The sequence below is a fragment of the Aulonocara stuartgranti genome (assembly GCF_965226115.1).
Source record: "Aulonocara stuartgranti genome assembly, chromosome: 20".
NCBI classification, from domain to species: domain Eukaryota; kingdom Metazoa; phylum Chordata; class Actinopteri; order Cichliformes; family Cichlidae; genus Aulonocara; species Aulonocara stuartgranti.
The window spans coordinates 6,221,794-6,235,743 of NC_138956.1; the positions used below are offsets into that span (position 1 = coordinate 6,221,794).

Consider the following 13,950-nt stretch of genomic DNA (forward strand, 5'->3'; position numbering starts at 1 on the left):
CTCAAACCTCTCTCCAGGTACATTTCCTTCTACAGTTTGCATACCGCCACAACAGGTCCACTGATGATGCCATAGCCCTGACACTACACACTGCCCTGTCACACCTGGAGAAGAGAGACACGTATGTGAGGATGCTGTTTGTAGATTACAGCTCAGCATTCAATACCATCGTTCCCTCGAAGCTGGACAGGAAACTGCAGGATCTAGGACTGAGCAGCTCCCTCTGCAGCTGGATCCTTAGCTTCCTGTCTGACAGACGCCAGGTGGTCAGACTGGGCAGCATCACCTCATCCCCCATCACACTGATGCTCCACAGGGGTGTGTACTGAGCCCTCTCCTGTACTCACTCTACACCTACGACTGCACAGCCACTAACAGCTCCAACATCATTGTGAAGTTTGCGGACGACACTACAGTGGTGGGTCTTATCACCAACAGTGATGAGACAGCTTACAGGGAGGAGGTCAGCGCCCTGACCCACTGGTGTCAAGACAACCATCTCACCCTCAACGTCGCAAAGACAAAGGAGTTGATAGTGGACTTCCGGAGGTGCAGAGAAGTACACACCCCCATCACCATCAATGGCGCTGCTGTGGAGAGAGTGAGCAGCTTCCGGTTCCTTGGCGTACACCTGGCTGAGGATCTTACGTGGTCAGTACACACAAACAAAACAGTGAAGAAGGCCCAGCAGCGCCTCTTCTTTCTCAGGAGACTGAAAAGATTCGGCATGAGCCCCCGCATCCTCAGGACCTTCTATCACTGTGCCATTGAGAGCATCCTCACTGGATGCATCACCACCTGGTATGGCAACAGCACCGCCTACAACTGCAAAGCTCTCCAGCAAGTAGTGCGGTGCTCTGAACGGATAATTGGAGGTGAGCTTCCCTCCCTCCAAGACATCTACAGGAAGCGGTGCCTGAGGAAAGCGGGGAGGATCATCAAGGACTCCAGTCACCCCAGCCATAAACTGTTCAGACTGCTTCCATCAGGAAGGAGGTTCTGCAGCATCCGGTCCCGTACCAGCAGACTGAGAGACAGCTTTTTCCATCAGGCCATCAGACTGCTGAACACGTCATAGACACCTCAGCTTCACTACTGGAACTTCAACATTATGCACTCCACACTGTATATAAATGCCACTTGTTTTGCACATATTCAACTCTGTATATTTTATATATTTTATTATTATTATTATTATTTTATTTTATTTTATTTTTTTACTATTTAATTTGTAAAAATGTGTATACACACACACACACACACACACACACACGTAGGAAAATATTTAGTATACACATCCAGGAATGCATACACTATTATATATTGTACATATATTTATTAGTTTCAGGTTGGCCATTCTTGTATTTTGCTCGTTTGTGTTGTTGTGTTTGCACATCTCTGTTGCTTGTGGGGCTCGCACACAAGAATTTCACTCGCATGTGCTGTGTCAGTGTGCCTGCACATGTGATGTGACAATAAAAAGTGATTTGATTTGATTTGATTTGATTTCCTACAAAAATTACAAGCAAAGCCAGCATCTCTAAAGTTGCAACATTCATTTTGGTCATACAGTGACAAAAAGAAATAGAATATCAGCACTGGCACGGCTGGCACAGACATCAAATACGTTCAGTACAAACACTAAGGCTAACTACGAACACTACTACGATATCTGAGCATATCTACGCTGTCTCACAACAATGGCGCACAAGCGGAGATGCTGGTATCGTTTTCATCGAGTATCGTCACACGTGGCGCCGATGAGGTATCAGAATGAAATGATACAAGAAACAGACCTGATTCACAGTGCAGCTCAAGCAGACATCACAGACACTCTCATCTCCCTTTAGCTTGTGCTTTACGACAGCGCTACAAGTTCATCTTACCAATAAATAAAAAACAATATCAAGTAAAATGTGAGAATGAATTACTATTTAACACAAACATTAGTACCATATGAGAAAATGAAGTAAGTGCTTTGTTAGACAACCTCTTCCTCTTCCAAATCTGACCTTAGTTATAAACTCTAAGTGACGTTATTATAGCAACTATAGCAAAATCCTTTATTTTAACACAATATAAACTATAAATATAAACCCTAAACTATAATATACTATGTCTAGTTTGGTTGTTAGTGGTATTAGACATATATTTTCCCACCTAAGCTATTCATTTGTACACTTCAGGAGAAAAATATACCTGTATGTCACGGGCCACTGCAGCTCCTGATTGTGTACTTGCAGTACACAAGTAATTATATGCCTGCAGCAGTCATACACTTACAGATGGCTTTCCATTAGCTAACATGGAACATCAGAGCATGTTTGACCATTTAAGGAGATATGCTGAAATATTAAAATCAATTCATAATAAGGAGTGTAAAATGCCCGGTGGTCTTCTTTGCAGAAAAGTTGCAGTATTCATAAAATATTCATAAAACAAATCCTCCATTTGTCAGGCCACTCTTGCGAATATTGAATATGTTCACAGTTACCTGCCTGGTCAGATAAAGTTAAAACAAAAAAAGTCCGATCACATGTGGATGATTGTAAACATTACAGGAATGTCCAGACAAAAATATTGACCCAGTCTTTCATCTTGCTCGGTTTGTCCAGCATTATTCAGCCGCCCCATGTTGCTCCTTCTCTTCAGGAACAGACATGAAGATCTTCTGACAGAACATGGTGAAGATTTCTGAGGAGAAACAACTTGTCACGTTAGCCACGTCTGTTTTCTCTTTGCTAGGCTACTACAGGTCAAATATCGGTCTTTTGCCTGAGTCCTCCGGACCAACTATGTAAACAAAGGAAATGTACCGGTGCCCACAGCAGAACTTGAGCAGATAATCTCACAGGAATTTCACAACAAACCACCTTTGCCTCACTCTAAAAAAAACAAATGAAAATCTCCAACTCACCCAGCATCTTCTTGACCACATGGGGTTTTTTCCACTTGTAGCCCAGTAGGTACGCTGGGACGCCTGTGAGAATAATGCCGCTGCCTAGCAGACACTCGAAGGGAGCTGCCCAAAAGGACACGACGATCATGAAGACGCAGCTCAACACAAAAGTAACGGGGATGAAGAGAGAAATCTGCAGAGAGAAAATACAAAATACATAACAGATGAAGATGTGTTTCGATTTACATTAGACGTGAGCAGATAAGATACAGTTTATAATTGTTGAGTGAAGATGTCTCACACACTGAAAAAGAAGAAAATATCATATTTGGACTTTGGAATAATGCAACTATAGCTAACGATTAGACTAATGTATAATGATTTTGATGACAATACTTCCCAAGTTTAGATTTTAGATCCTGTAACTTCTTCACTGATATCTGTTTTCTGCCACTTTGTTTCCATTAAACAACAAGAGGAGACAAATAATTACTAAAGTTTTTATATTAAGACATTTTCAGTACCGATTACTTTACAGATCAGACAATAATGCAAAAAAAAAAATCAATCAAATCAATACAAATTCAAACTATAAGACTGTGTATGCAAAGTTGAATGATGCCTGACTTCATCTAAAGATCTGATTTTGAAACAATGATATGTGCTATAGTTGATACTAAATACATTTGTACTCTTACTTAAGTATTTTTCTCATACTGGCTTACCCTTTTTCCTTAAGCGTCCCCAACAATTTGATCACAATGAAGAAATTATTATTGGCTAAACTGTTATGTTAAGAGCTCCATACTGTTATTGCATTCAGTTATCAGTTAAACTGCTTGAGCTGACGGTTTGTTTTTCTTTTTTCTGGGTTGAAACTGACATTTTTTATGAATGGTTTACATATAAATAGCTCTCTCTCTCTCTCTCTCTTTTAATATGTTTATAGATGATTTTATAAAATAACTGAGCTGAAAGCAGTGTGGGCCAAAGAGAAGATGAAAGACTGGTCAGCCAAGGTAATTTTCCCATGATGAAATAGAAACAAAGGATCATGTATTCCTCCAAATACCCCTCCCTCCTGTCTTGGAAAAACAGTATGTTTCCAGTTCCACCTAATAACAAGAGTAGCGATACAATGGTGCTTTCACTAAAAAAAAATAAAATAGCAGATGCTTTATGAAACTAGAAGACATGTTGATGTTTTGCCAGACAAGGAAGGTAGGGCTAGGGTCACCTTTCAGTGAGACTCATATCCATCAAAATGGATCTTCTCTGCAACACGCACTGAGCAGCTACTTTAACCCCTAAGACGTTCACCTTAATGGGCCTTCTGAGGTCGGGTTTGGTAAAGCGCAGCCAGATCATGCCAGCGATGGCCATCCCAACACACATCCAGGTGAAGAAGCTGAAGAGATTGATGACAGAGAAGATGTCCTGGGAGATGGCATACATCATCGATAGGAAACACTAATACAATGAAAAAAGGAGTAAAGATTGCATTAGTTTGCTGGAAACATTAGATTATAGATAGTAGATGGATAATAGATTATAAACACACACAAGGCTTCTGAATCCTCCTTAGTGATTTTCTTGAATAGAGCAGTTATTTAAGGCAGGTAGGTGTCACAGTACTGGGTCTGTGACCCAGGGTTTTGTGTTTGTTGGTTAATTTTTATTCTTTGATTATTGTTATTCATTGTTTTGGTTCTCTTTATTGTGTTCTGCTTGTGTTATATTCTTAGGTCCTAGGATTTAGGTTTCTGTTACTTTGCCTTCCCCGTGTTCCTCGTCTAGTCACTCATCTCCATGTTCTTTCTGTCTCCTCAGTCAGTTATGTCTCTATGTTTCAGTGTCAAGCAATGTTCCCTCTAATTTTTCATGTGTCTGAGCGAACACACAAACTCCCTGAGCGGTCCCTTGGACCACTGTGAGCAACATTAGACGTGTGCACTGTGGTCACGCCAGCATCAAATCCATCCAAGTTACATGGTTTATTAAAATAATCAAATTACAGCATTTACATTTATGTTAGACTACTTTTAATTAACTGCTTTAGCCCACCTACAATGAAAATTTAAAAAAAATCTTGTGTAGTATGTTAACACTATTGGAAGTAAAAATAACTTGGACTCCAATTTTGAAAACACAACTTTCTATTTTTATTTTTTTTATTTTTTTTTTGTATTATGAGTATGAGTCTGTGGTCTGGGAGAGTCCTGTAACTCTCTGTCTGCAAAATACAGTATAGAATGATCAATGTTGGGCAATTAATTATATAGTTACTTCTTCAAAAAAGTAACTGAGTTATGCAAACGACAAAGTTTTTTGCAGCTGCTTACCTAAAAATGCAGCCAAGGCGTTTTTTAAACAAACATCTCAAACTATTTACAGAACAATCAGCTGTTCTGCATCAAATTTGATGCCACACAAATTATTTGTGCCACTCCAAAAATAATTTCTGTCCACTATGAGATAAAGGAGAACAACAGCCTGATACCTGCAAGCCTGACAACAGGAGATGTATCACTGCTGTAACACCTGTAACATTCAGCAGTCACCTCATTGTTCTGACACACACAACAAAACTATTGACTACACTACACACTAACTACACAAGATTTGCGCTAAACGTCGCAAATCTCTCACATCTCAAAACACTCCTAAAACTACCCCCTTCCTAAACATCTGTTGCCATATCACTTGGTACATTTTTCGACCAATAGGAAAGGGTGGGGTTTTTTGGTTTCGGCTTTTCTCACAGGGAGAGTGCTTTCGAGCGTTTTCCTTATAAAACGCCGTTTTTACCGTTTCTTCGGGCAGTAAATATAAACAACGACAGTATTCAGGAAGAAAACTAAACATTGCATATTTTTATCATAACTCCGGTTTTACATGGCCGATCAACACAATTTAAAAACTGGTATAAGGTCCACAGTTTCCCGTTAATTGTTCCGTCTGTCCTGCTCACATCTCCAATGGTTGTACACGTTATTAACGTGGCTTCGCTCCACATCAGCCACGCCGCTTTGCTAGCTAAAACACCGGTGTCGGCACATAAGAACGCTGTTAGCCTGTCAACGATGTTGATTAGCTGCGTATATACGAATGTGAATCGCATCATTGGCTGGACTATTGGATAAGGTGGCATCGTTCTAATCCCATACGGGAGCAGCCAGTCACTTACTGACTAACACTGCAAAACTGAATTGTTAAAGTTTTAATTTTAATTTCAATTCAGGTTAGTTTTTTTTTTGTGCGCAACGCATATTTTCGTGCCAGCAGTGCGCACGCGCGCAGTTTATAGGGAACATTGGTGTCAAGTCTACATCTTTGTGAATGTCTCTGGTTTCCTGTTTTATTTTTATAGGTCTTATGTCCTGTGTTCAGTGTTTAAAGCTTTGCTTCCCCTTTATCTCGTCATGTTTGTTTAGTCCCAGCTGTGCTCTCCATTCCCGTGTTACTCCGTAGCCCTGTGTTTTCCTTTGCCCTTTGTCGCAGCGTAGACCCTCACTGCTGTGTGTTTCTCTCATGGCTCTGTTTAGATCTCTAGTTCTCAGTTCCTGGTCTGTTTTCTTTTGGTCTAATTTAAGTTCCAGTTTCCCAGTGTTTTTCAGTTCTTAGTTCTCATGTTCAGGGTTTTGGTTTGTTTTTTGAAAGTTTATTTAATGGAGGTTTTTCCAATAATAAAGCTGCCATTTTCAGTTAACTTCCCATGGGTAGTCTAAGGAGCTTGGAAAGACAAGCGTCTGGACTTCTTTGAGTTTTCACACACTTTCACACCTTGGCTCATGTGATTAGGTAGAGGATCATCAGGGGGTCCTTTGTCCCTCTTTGGGGGGAAACTCCCACTGGGTTTATATCTGGGACGCCCCACCATTGACCCTTAGAACTGAAGAAGCTTCTTGGATGAGAGGTGAAACGTCTTCAAGCAACTCAAAGAAGTCCAGACGCTTTTCTTTCCAAGCTCCTTAGACTACGATGATCTGGATGACTGAGAACCTTCACAGACATATTCCCATGGGTAGTTTGTGTGCTTTTTTGCTACTGTTCACCACCACAGCGAATTTTAAACCAAACAATCAACATGTGATTGATGCAGACCTTAATTTGAGAAGACTGCATTAACTCTTTAAGAACTGGAGCCATTTTTAGACATAGTTCCAATTTCAAAGGCTCAAAATGAACTGAACAAGTTAATATCACTTTTAATGTAAGGGTTGATTTTAGTCAGTGTGTTAGTCACCTGAAGTTTAGAACACGTGGACATCACCAGACGTTGTGCTTTCTCCACTGAGATTATCTACCAGTGCTTCATTGCAGCATTCAGGTTTTTATTTAATAATGAAAAAACACGCTTTGTTGGGTCGACATTAGGTGACTGACTTGGCCTTTGAAGTATATCCCGTTTCTTTGCCTTGAGAAACTCTTGACTTGGTTTTACAGTTTTTGGGTCATTATCCACTTGCACCATGAAGCGCTGTCTGATCAGTTTTGCAGCTTTGGCTGAATCTAAACAGAAAGTGTAGCCCTGGACACTTCACAATTCACCCTGCTGTTTCTATCAGCACTCACATCATTAATAAACACCAGTGACTTAGTTCTCCTAGCAGCAATACATGCCAATACCCTAACAGTGCCTCCACCTCCATGTTTGACAGATGATGTGGTATTCTTCACATCATGAGCTGTTTCTCTTTTTCTCCATACTTTTCTCTTCCCTTCACTCTGGTAGAAGCTTATCTTGGTTTCATTTGCCCCCCCCAAATTTTTTTCTCAGAACTGTGCAGTCTCTTTTAGATGTTTTCTGGTAATAATCTAATCTGACCTCCCTGTTCTTGAGTGTAACCAGTGGTTTGCACCTTTCTCTAAACCCTCTGTATATACTTTCTTGAAGCCGTCTTGATTGTAGACCCTAACAATAATGCATCTACCTCTTTGAGACTATTCTTGACTTGGTCAGATGGTTTGAAGTTGTTTTGATATTTAAAATGACAATAAAGAGCTAAATAAGAGCTCGAAAATAAAAATGCACCACTTGGAATCAACCACAGATACTAGATCTGCTTAGTTTGTCATGAAGTAACATTCAAACTGCTTGTCAGCCAATTACTTTTGAGCCTCTGAAAATGAGGCACTGTGTATAAAAACTGTTGTAAAGTCCAATTCACTGAATCAAAGCTGCAAGTCTGCACTTCAATCACATCTTGACTGTCTGATTTAAAAGCTACTGTGGTGGTGCACAGAGGCAAGATCATAAAAAATGCACAAAAATCCAACAAATTATGGACTTAACTGTAACTCTTCACTGAAATAGTTTTCTCGAACAAAAATAACTCTACAAATGCTTCACAAATGTTTTGTATCATCAAAACAGATTTATATACACTTCCGTATAATACCTCAAAAATGGGGACACTTTTGAGGTTTTTAGCAATGATCATACATGATTTAACACACTAACCTAATCTTATTGGTAGCCAGCTGGTAAAATGTCACTGAAAGTATCAGGTTTCTTACTGTGAATATGAGGGATGGCACTGGTGTGAACAGGTCTGTGTGGACCAACCCCAGAGCAGCAGGGAGTTGACCCTCTCGAGCTCCAGCATAGAACAAACTAGAAGAGAAATTTCTTAAAACATTATTTATTCCAAAAATACGGAGACTTTAATTTCTTAAGCCCCATGCCCACCTGATCTCCTGCCTTTTGCCCCCCTATCAGGGTGCGTTGGGGCTTAAGAGGTTAAACTATTAATACTAAATGTATAAAATGCTGTCTTATGTTTCATTGTACACATGCAAACACACACCGCGCTGAAGTAAAGAGTGATCCATTGACTGCACCAAAGCAGGACAGTCCCACAAAGACAGGAATGAGCCAGGACATCACACCAAGATGGTACTCCCCAAAACTCTGCAGAACAGAAAGAAAAAGCAGATGAGGAGAATTTGTGACCACAAACAACCAATATGCATGTCCCAGTTGAGGATGAAACACATCATATTAAAGAAAAGCAGTACACTCACCACAGCAACAGCCTCTGACTCAATCATGACTTGAGGAGAGATGGTGGTGAAGTAGGCCAGGTTGGTTAGAACATATACCACCGTGACTATAGGCATGGATATGATGATGGACAGGGGCAAGTTCCTATGGGGTGAAAGGTCGAAGGTCATTTGAGGAAAAAAACAACAGCGTGTAACACTATGTTCTGGTAATATCAGACTGTGTTATGAGATGGGACTGAATTCATGCAGGGTATGCAGTGAGGAACACGACTGCATAATTTTACTGAATTTTATAAATCATTATTATCACATTTTTTTGGAAAATGTAATATTTTAGTTCATATTTAGTTCATAGTTCAGATTATGTCAGTATCGCTTGGATACTTTATCTCTGTGGACTGATGATAGACAAGCTCAGTCCTGGATGAGAGCAACCATGCTCTTGGCAGATATTTGCAAGACAGTCTGTGCCATCATCACCAAAACAACCGTCATTACATTTAAGTCACCTCTCTGGGTTGATCATCTCCTCCGTTACATAATTCAGGTAATTCCTGGGGGGGTGAATAGCAAAGAGGTCATAAATCTTTCAAGCAAAAACAAACAGAAGCTAAAAATAATTCAATTTTATGACCCTCACCAGCCTCCAAAAGCAAAGAGACCGCTGTACAGAGCCAGGACAATATTCCCAACTCCCAGTTTGCTCCCTTCAAACGCCTTTTCTGGGGTCAGATATGGCACATCACCTGGTCACATACAGAAAGAAGAAGAAAACATCTGAAAGGGAAGCAGTTCTCCCACTGCCAGGTGTAGCGCCTGGAGGAGTTATGTGCTTAGACATTGAATAGATTCTTTTTGTGCTGCCGACACATTTTGTCTCTTGTACCAGGCCGGCCTGTTGATGCCTGCCCTTTGACATGCTTGTCAATGTACCATGGTAATAACAGAAGCAAAACGCAATATTGTGTCAGGACAATTCACTATTTATGCACAATAAACAAAGGAGCATCTCCTCTGGGGTACAGAATCACGATCAGTTGACATTTAAATATGAGAAGAAAAATGTTCTCATAAGTAAACTTCAATTCATTTACACAATACACTGCAGTCAATGAATCCAATGTGTGTGTGTGTGTGTGTGTGTGTGTGTGTGTGTGTGTGTGTGTGTGTGTGTGTGAGACAGAGAGAGAGAGCCTGGCATTTTGGTGTCTCTCTCCCTCTACCTGTCGCTTTCAGATGGTAATGACCCTCCTTATTATTTTCCAACTCTGTTCTCTTGCTGGTCTGCTGAAAAAGTGTGACAACAGCCGGCAAGCTTCACTGCCTAGTTTCCATGGTAACAGAGTATGGCGCACAAAGGTGGTAGGCGTGGCCTTGTGTAAGGAGAGGAGCAGCAGATGCAGCGTGGAGCAAGTGTGGCCACGCTGTCTTGTATTGTGAATGGCACAGCTCGGACGGATTAACGTGCGTTGCTTTTACAGTCTTAGACAGCACACGTGAACCCACACGCTTAGGGCTATCATATAGAAAAATGTTACTACAATGCCAATATTTCAGGCAGTAAATTACTGTCTGTATAGTCACCTTATTTTCTGTACATTTTCATTTCATTGCAGTTTCATTTGCACGATCAAAACCATCCTGGCACGTTCTGATGCCCATGTTCATGTCTGCTCAGGCTCAATCACGTGGCTCTAGACAGACAAGCTCTGTGTTCCGACTCAGTAAGTGTGCTAACAAGCTGAAAGCAAAGCAGTCTGCTTCGTTAGGCTCATTAGCGCTCGTTAACAACTTGTTTACCATTGGAGATAAAAGAAGTAAACCTCACATAGATGTCGTGTAAAGACGAGAATCATAATAATTGATGCTACTATATAGTTTGCAAAAAGCCACATAATGCAATGGCATTTACTTTACAGGCATGCTGTTAGTTCCATAATTACTCCAACTAAAATATTGAAGACAAAGGAGCTGTGTTTCCAACACAATGAAGGGAAGCTGCATGTTTACGAGCAGATCTGAAATGACAGGTTCAAAGTGAGGACACTTTTTGAGCATTTTTTACTGACTATTAAAGTAGGTTAAATATTGTTGAGGATTTAGATTTTATTACACTCACAAAACCTGTTTTTCCAGCTTTGACCTGAAGCTTATTTTACTTCTCTGTTAAAAATTAATAAGTCTTGTGATGAAGGCATAAGATTTGTTCTCAACAGCCTGCAGTCATGCAGCTGACTTGGTTTGTTCTGTGGTATTTTGCCACTCACCTGTGGAAATCTGAATGAAGCCAAAGAGGATGATGATGATCAAGGCTATCAATTTGGAAGCGGTGAACAAGTCCTGGACCTTGGTTGCTGCTTTCACACTGATACAGTTTACAAATGTCAGGGAGGCTACAAGCAGCGGGGAGACACAAAACACACTACAATCAAGAATCTGGTGAATGACCAGCTGCAATGAAGTGTCTAAAATGTGTATTTGACCTAAGAAAGCCCACCAACATCATGTACTCACTAAGACATAGGCAGGCAATGAGCTTGGCTGCGCTGTCGGGCACGACGCAGTTGGGGTAGAGAGGTTTCAGAAGGTAGGTCGCAAACACCAGTGACACCACATACTGCGACGACGGCCGGATGATGAGCATCTCCACCCACAGCTTCAGAAAGGCAGCCAGTTCGCCATATACCTCCAGGATGTAAGTGTAGTCTCCTCCTGACTTGACAATAGTTGTACCCAGCTCTGCGTAGCACAGAGCACCCATGGTGGATATCACTCCACAGGCGGACCAAACGATCAGAGAGAGCCCAGCAGAGCCGGTCTCTTTGACAACACCTGTGGGAGTGACGAAAATGCCCGAGCCGATGATGGTGCCGATGATCATTCCGACACCGTTGAAGAGGGTGATGCTGCGTTTGAGTTCAATCTTCTCCCCCTTGCCTGGCAGGCTGTTGGTGGAACCTGTGGCAGCAGGCGGAGAACCCACGGGGTCAGATGGAGATGCTGGCTGCTCCACAATGAGACCATCTTGCTCAGGCTCTGCTCCAGTCGCTGGTGGTGAGAGGACAGCAGAAGGGGAGACAGTCAAATTACAGAGTCTGGCTCATTTTCAGACAAATGAAAAGAATTTACAAGCTTTCTCGCTGAGTTGTTTTAGGCACTGGTTACTTTGAAAAACTATGATTAATAAAAACAAACAAACTCTTGTGTTACTAAAGGAAGAATTCATATAATTTTTTAAAAATAGACATTTTTGGAAATCAGCACCTATGAGATTTTCCTTCTGAACCTGCTGTCCTTATTGAACTCTTTCTATCCGTGTAAACACACACTGCATCTGATAGTTGTGTTTTCATACCCACGTTCCTAATATGTGCCATTTGTCCACACCTGTCACCTGCTACCATGAAAGCATCTCCTCAGCATCAACTCTACAATTCTACTCTTGCATCATCAATGTTGCATCAGAGCGCATGGTGGAATAATGCAGCGCTGCACCATGTGGCAGTTAGAGGTGCGTGAGCATGCACTGTACCTACCCCCCATCTTCTCCTTAGCGACGCTCTCTCGGCTGCCTCTCGATTTCAGCTCCGGCTCAGCCATCTTCCCTCTCAGTCTGAGACCCCTTGTCTTGTCTGCTTCCTCCTGCAGCCCTTTTTCTTCCTTTCTTTATGTCCTCTTCCTCTTTCTGTTGATTTACACTCTGTCGGTCTCTCTCTCCCGGACACACACACACACGCGCGCGCGCGCGCAGGTCTCTCTACTTCCTGATTCGTCCTCTCTCACTCACATGTGCCCACACTGCTTCCGTCACTCAGACTACAATTCATCTGTGCCTGATCCTCTCTGTCTCTCTCGCTCCCTCTCTCCCTCCCATCCTATATCAAGCACACAGCAGGGAGGAGCTGAACCTTTGTGATGCTGCTGCTGCTGCTGCTGCTGCGTGAGCCTACGCCCATTCCAGGGAATGATGGGATACCTAAGAGGGGGAAGTAGGTTGTGAGAAGGCACCATTTGGAAGGAATACCATGTGACGCTGTAATCTTTTTGTGTACTGCCTAATCCTGCAGTATACAGTATGCCTATGTGTGTCACTGGGTGCTTTCATGTCAGAGGCGATTAGAATAAATGCTGTAGAGCTGGTTTCCCTCCCTACTGGGGACCAAATGGAAAAAAACAAACTGTCTTTATTCTGCCTGAAAGGTGAGATCACAAAGAAAATGGAGATCCATTGGCCATTTTGAGTGCAGACAGTGTATAATAACAATGACGAAGCTCGTTTATGTTCCTGTATTCTTTTATGGGTTACAAGGTGTTTAAACTGGACCATACTCAACAAAAATTACAATATCATAATTACTCATCAGGAGTGACTTTTACAATCAATTGGGGAAAGGATTTGGCCTGAAGTTATTGGTGCTTGTAGGGTATGCATGTTTTATCAGAAAGAAGAAGAAATTGGGATTCTAAAGTACATGTAAATAAAATTTAAGTGCGATGATTTGCATAATATTTAAACTCCATATTTAATTGGGAAGGTGTTATTTTGAATCGTTATATCAAAAAATACACTTATGTTCAAAGTCATTGTAAGGCATATTTAAAATAATGTTTGTTAACATAAAATTGCTTCTCGTGGGTGCATGTAGCGCTGCTAAGCATCTCCCTTGCATTCATTTTTTTGGCAATAATTCACAAAAAAGCTCTTTATAGTCAGTTATTGCCTAAATATTCACCTTTGGCTGCCATCCTTGTTTTGACCTTATGTGGAGTGGTTTCACTTAGACTCCATTCTTCTTCGCAACACTGCTCAAACTCCATCAGACTGAACAGAGATCTGCTGTGAACAACACCTTTAATGTTCAGTGACAAGTTCTCCGGCCTGAGGTCTGGCCTCAGACAAACAGCTCTATGTTAGTTAAAAAAAATATTCAGGGGGGCTGACGAGGAAAGTGTGAAAAATATTTTTTTGGGAAAATCACAAACTATCAAAAGAGGGAGCACCTGGCTGATATCAGCATCTGCACAGAAGTCTGCATCTGTGC

The 13,950-nt window shown here is 41.4% G+C and overlaps 1 protein-coding gene across 1 annotated transcript; it reads right to left on the minus strand.

The window, feature by feature from the left end:
* Positions 1 to 1,539: 1,539 nt before the first annotated feature.
* On the minus strand, positions 1,540 to 12,977 carry LOC309697313 (large neutral amino acids transporter small subunit 1-like). Its single transcript, XM_082519144.1, has 11 exons — positions 12,445 to 12,977; positions 11,423 to 11,956; positions 11,176 to 11,301; positions 9,549 to 9,654; positions 9,418 to 9,462; positions 8,927 to 9,050; positions 8,710 to 8,813; positions 8,420 to 8,516; positions 4,220 to 4,369; positions 2,918 to 3,092; positions 1,540 to 2,694 (listed from the first exon to the last, which is right to left on the minus strand). The coding sequence occupies exons 1-11, from the start codon at positions 12,506 to 12,508 to the stop codon at positions 2,618 to 2,620; spliced, it is 1,602 nt and encodes a 533-aa protein (XP_082375270.1). The 5' UTR covers positions 12,509 to 12,977; the 3' UTR covers positions 1,540 to 2,617.
* Positions 12,978 to 13,950: the final 973 nt, after the last annotated feature.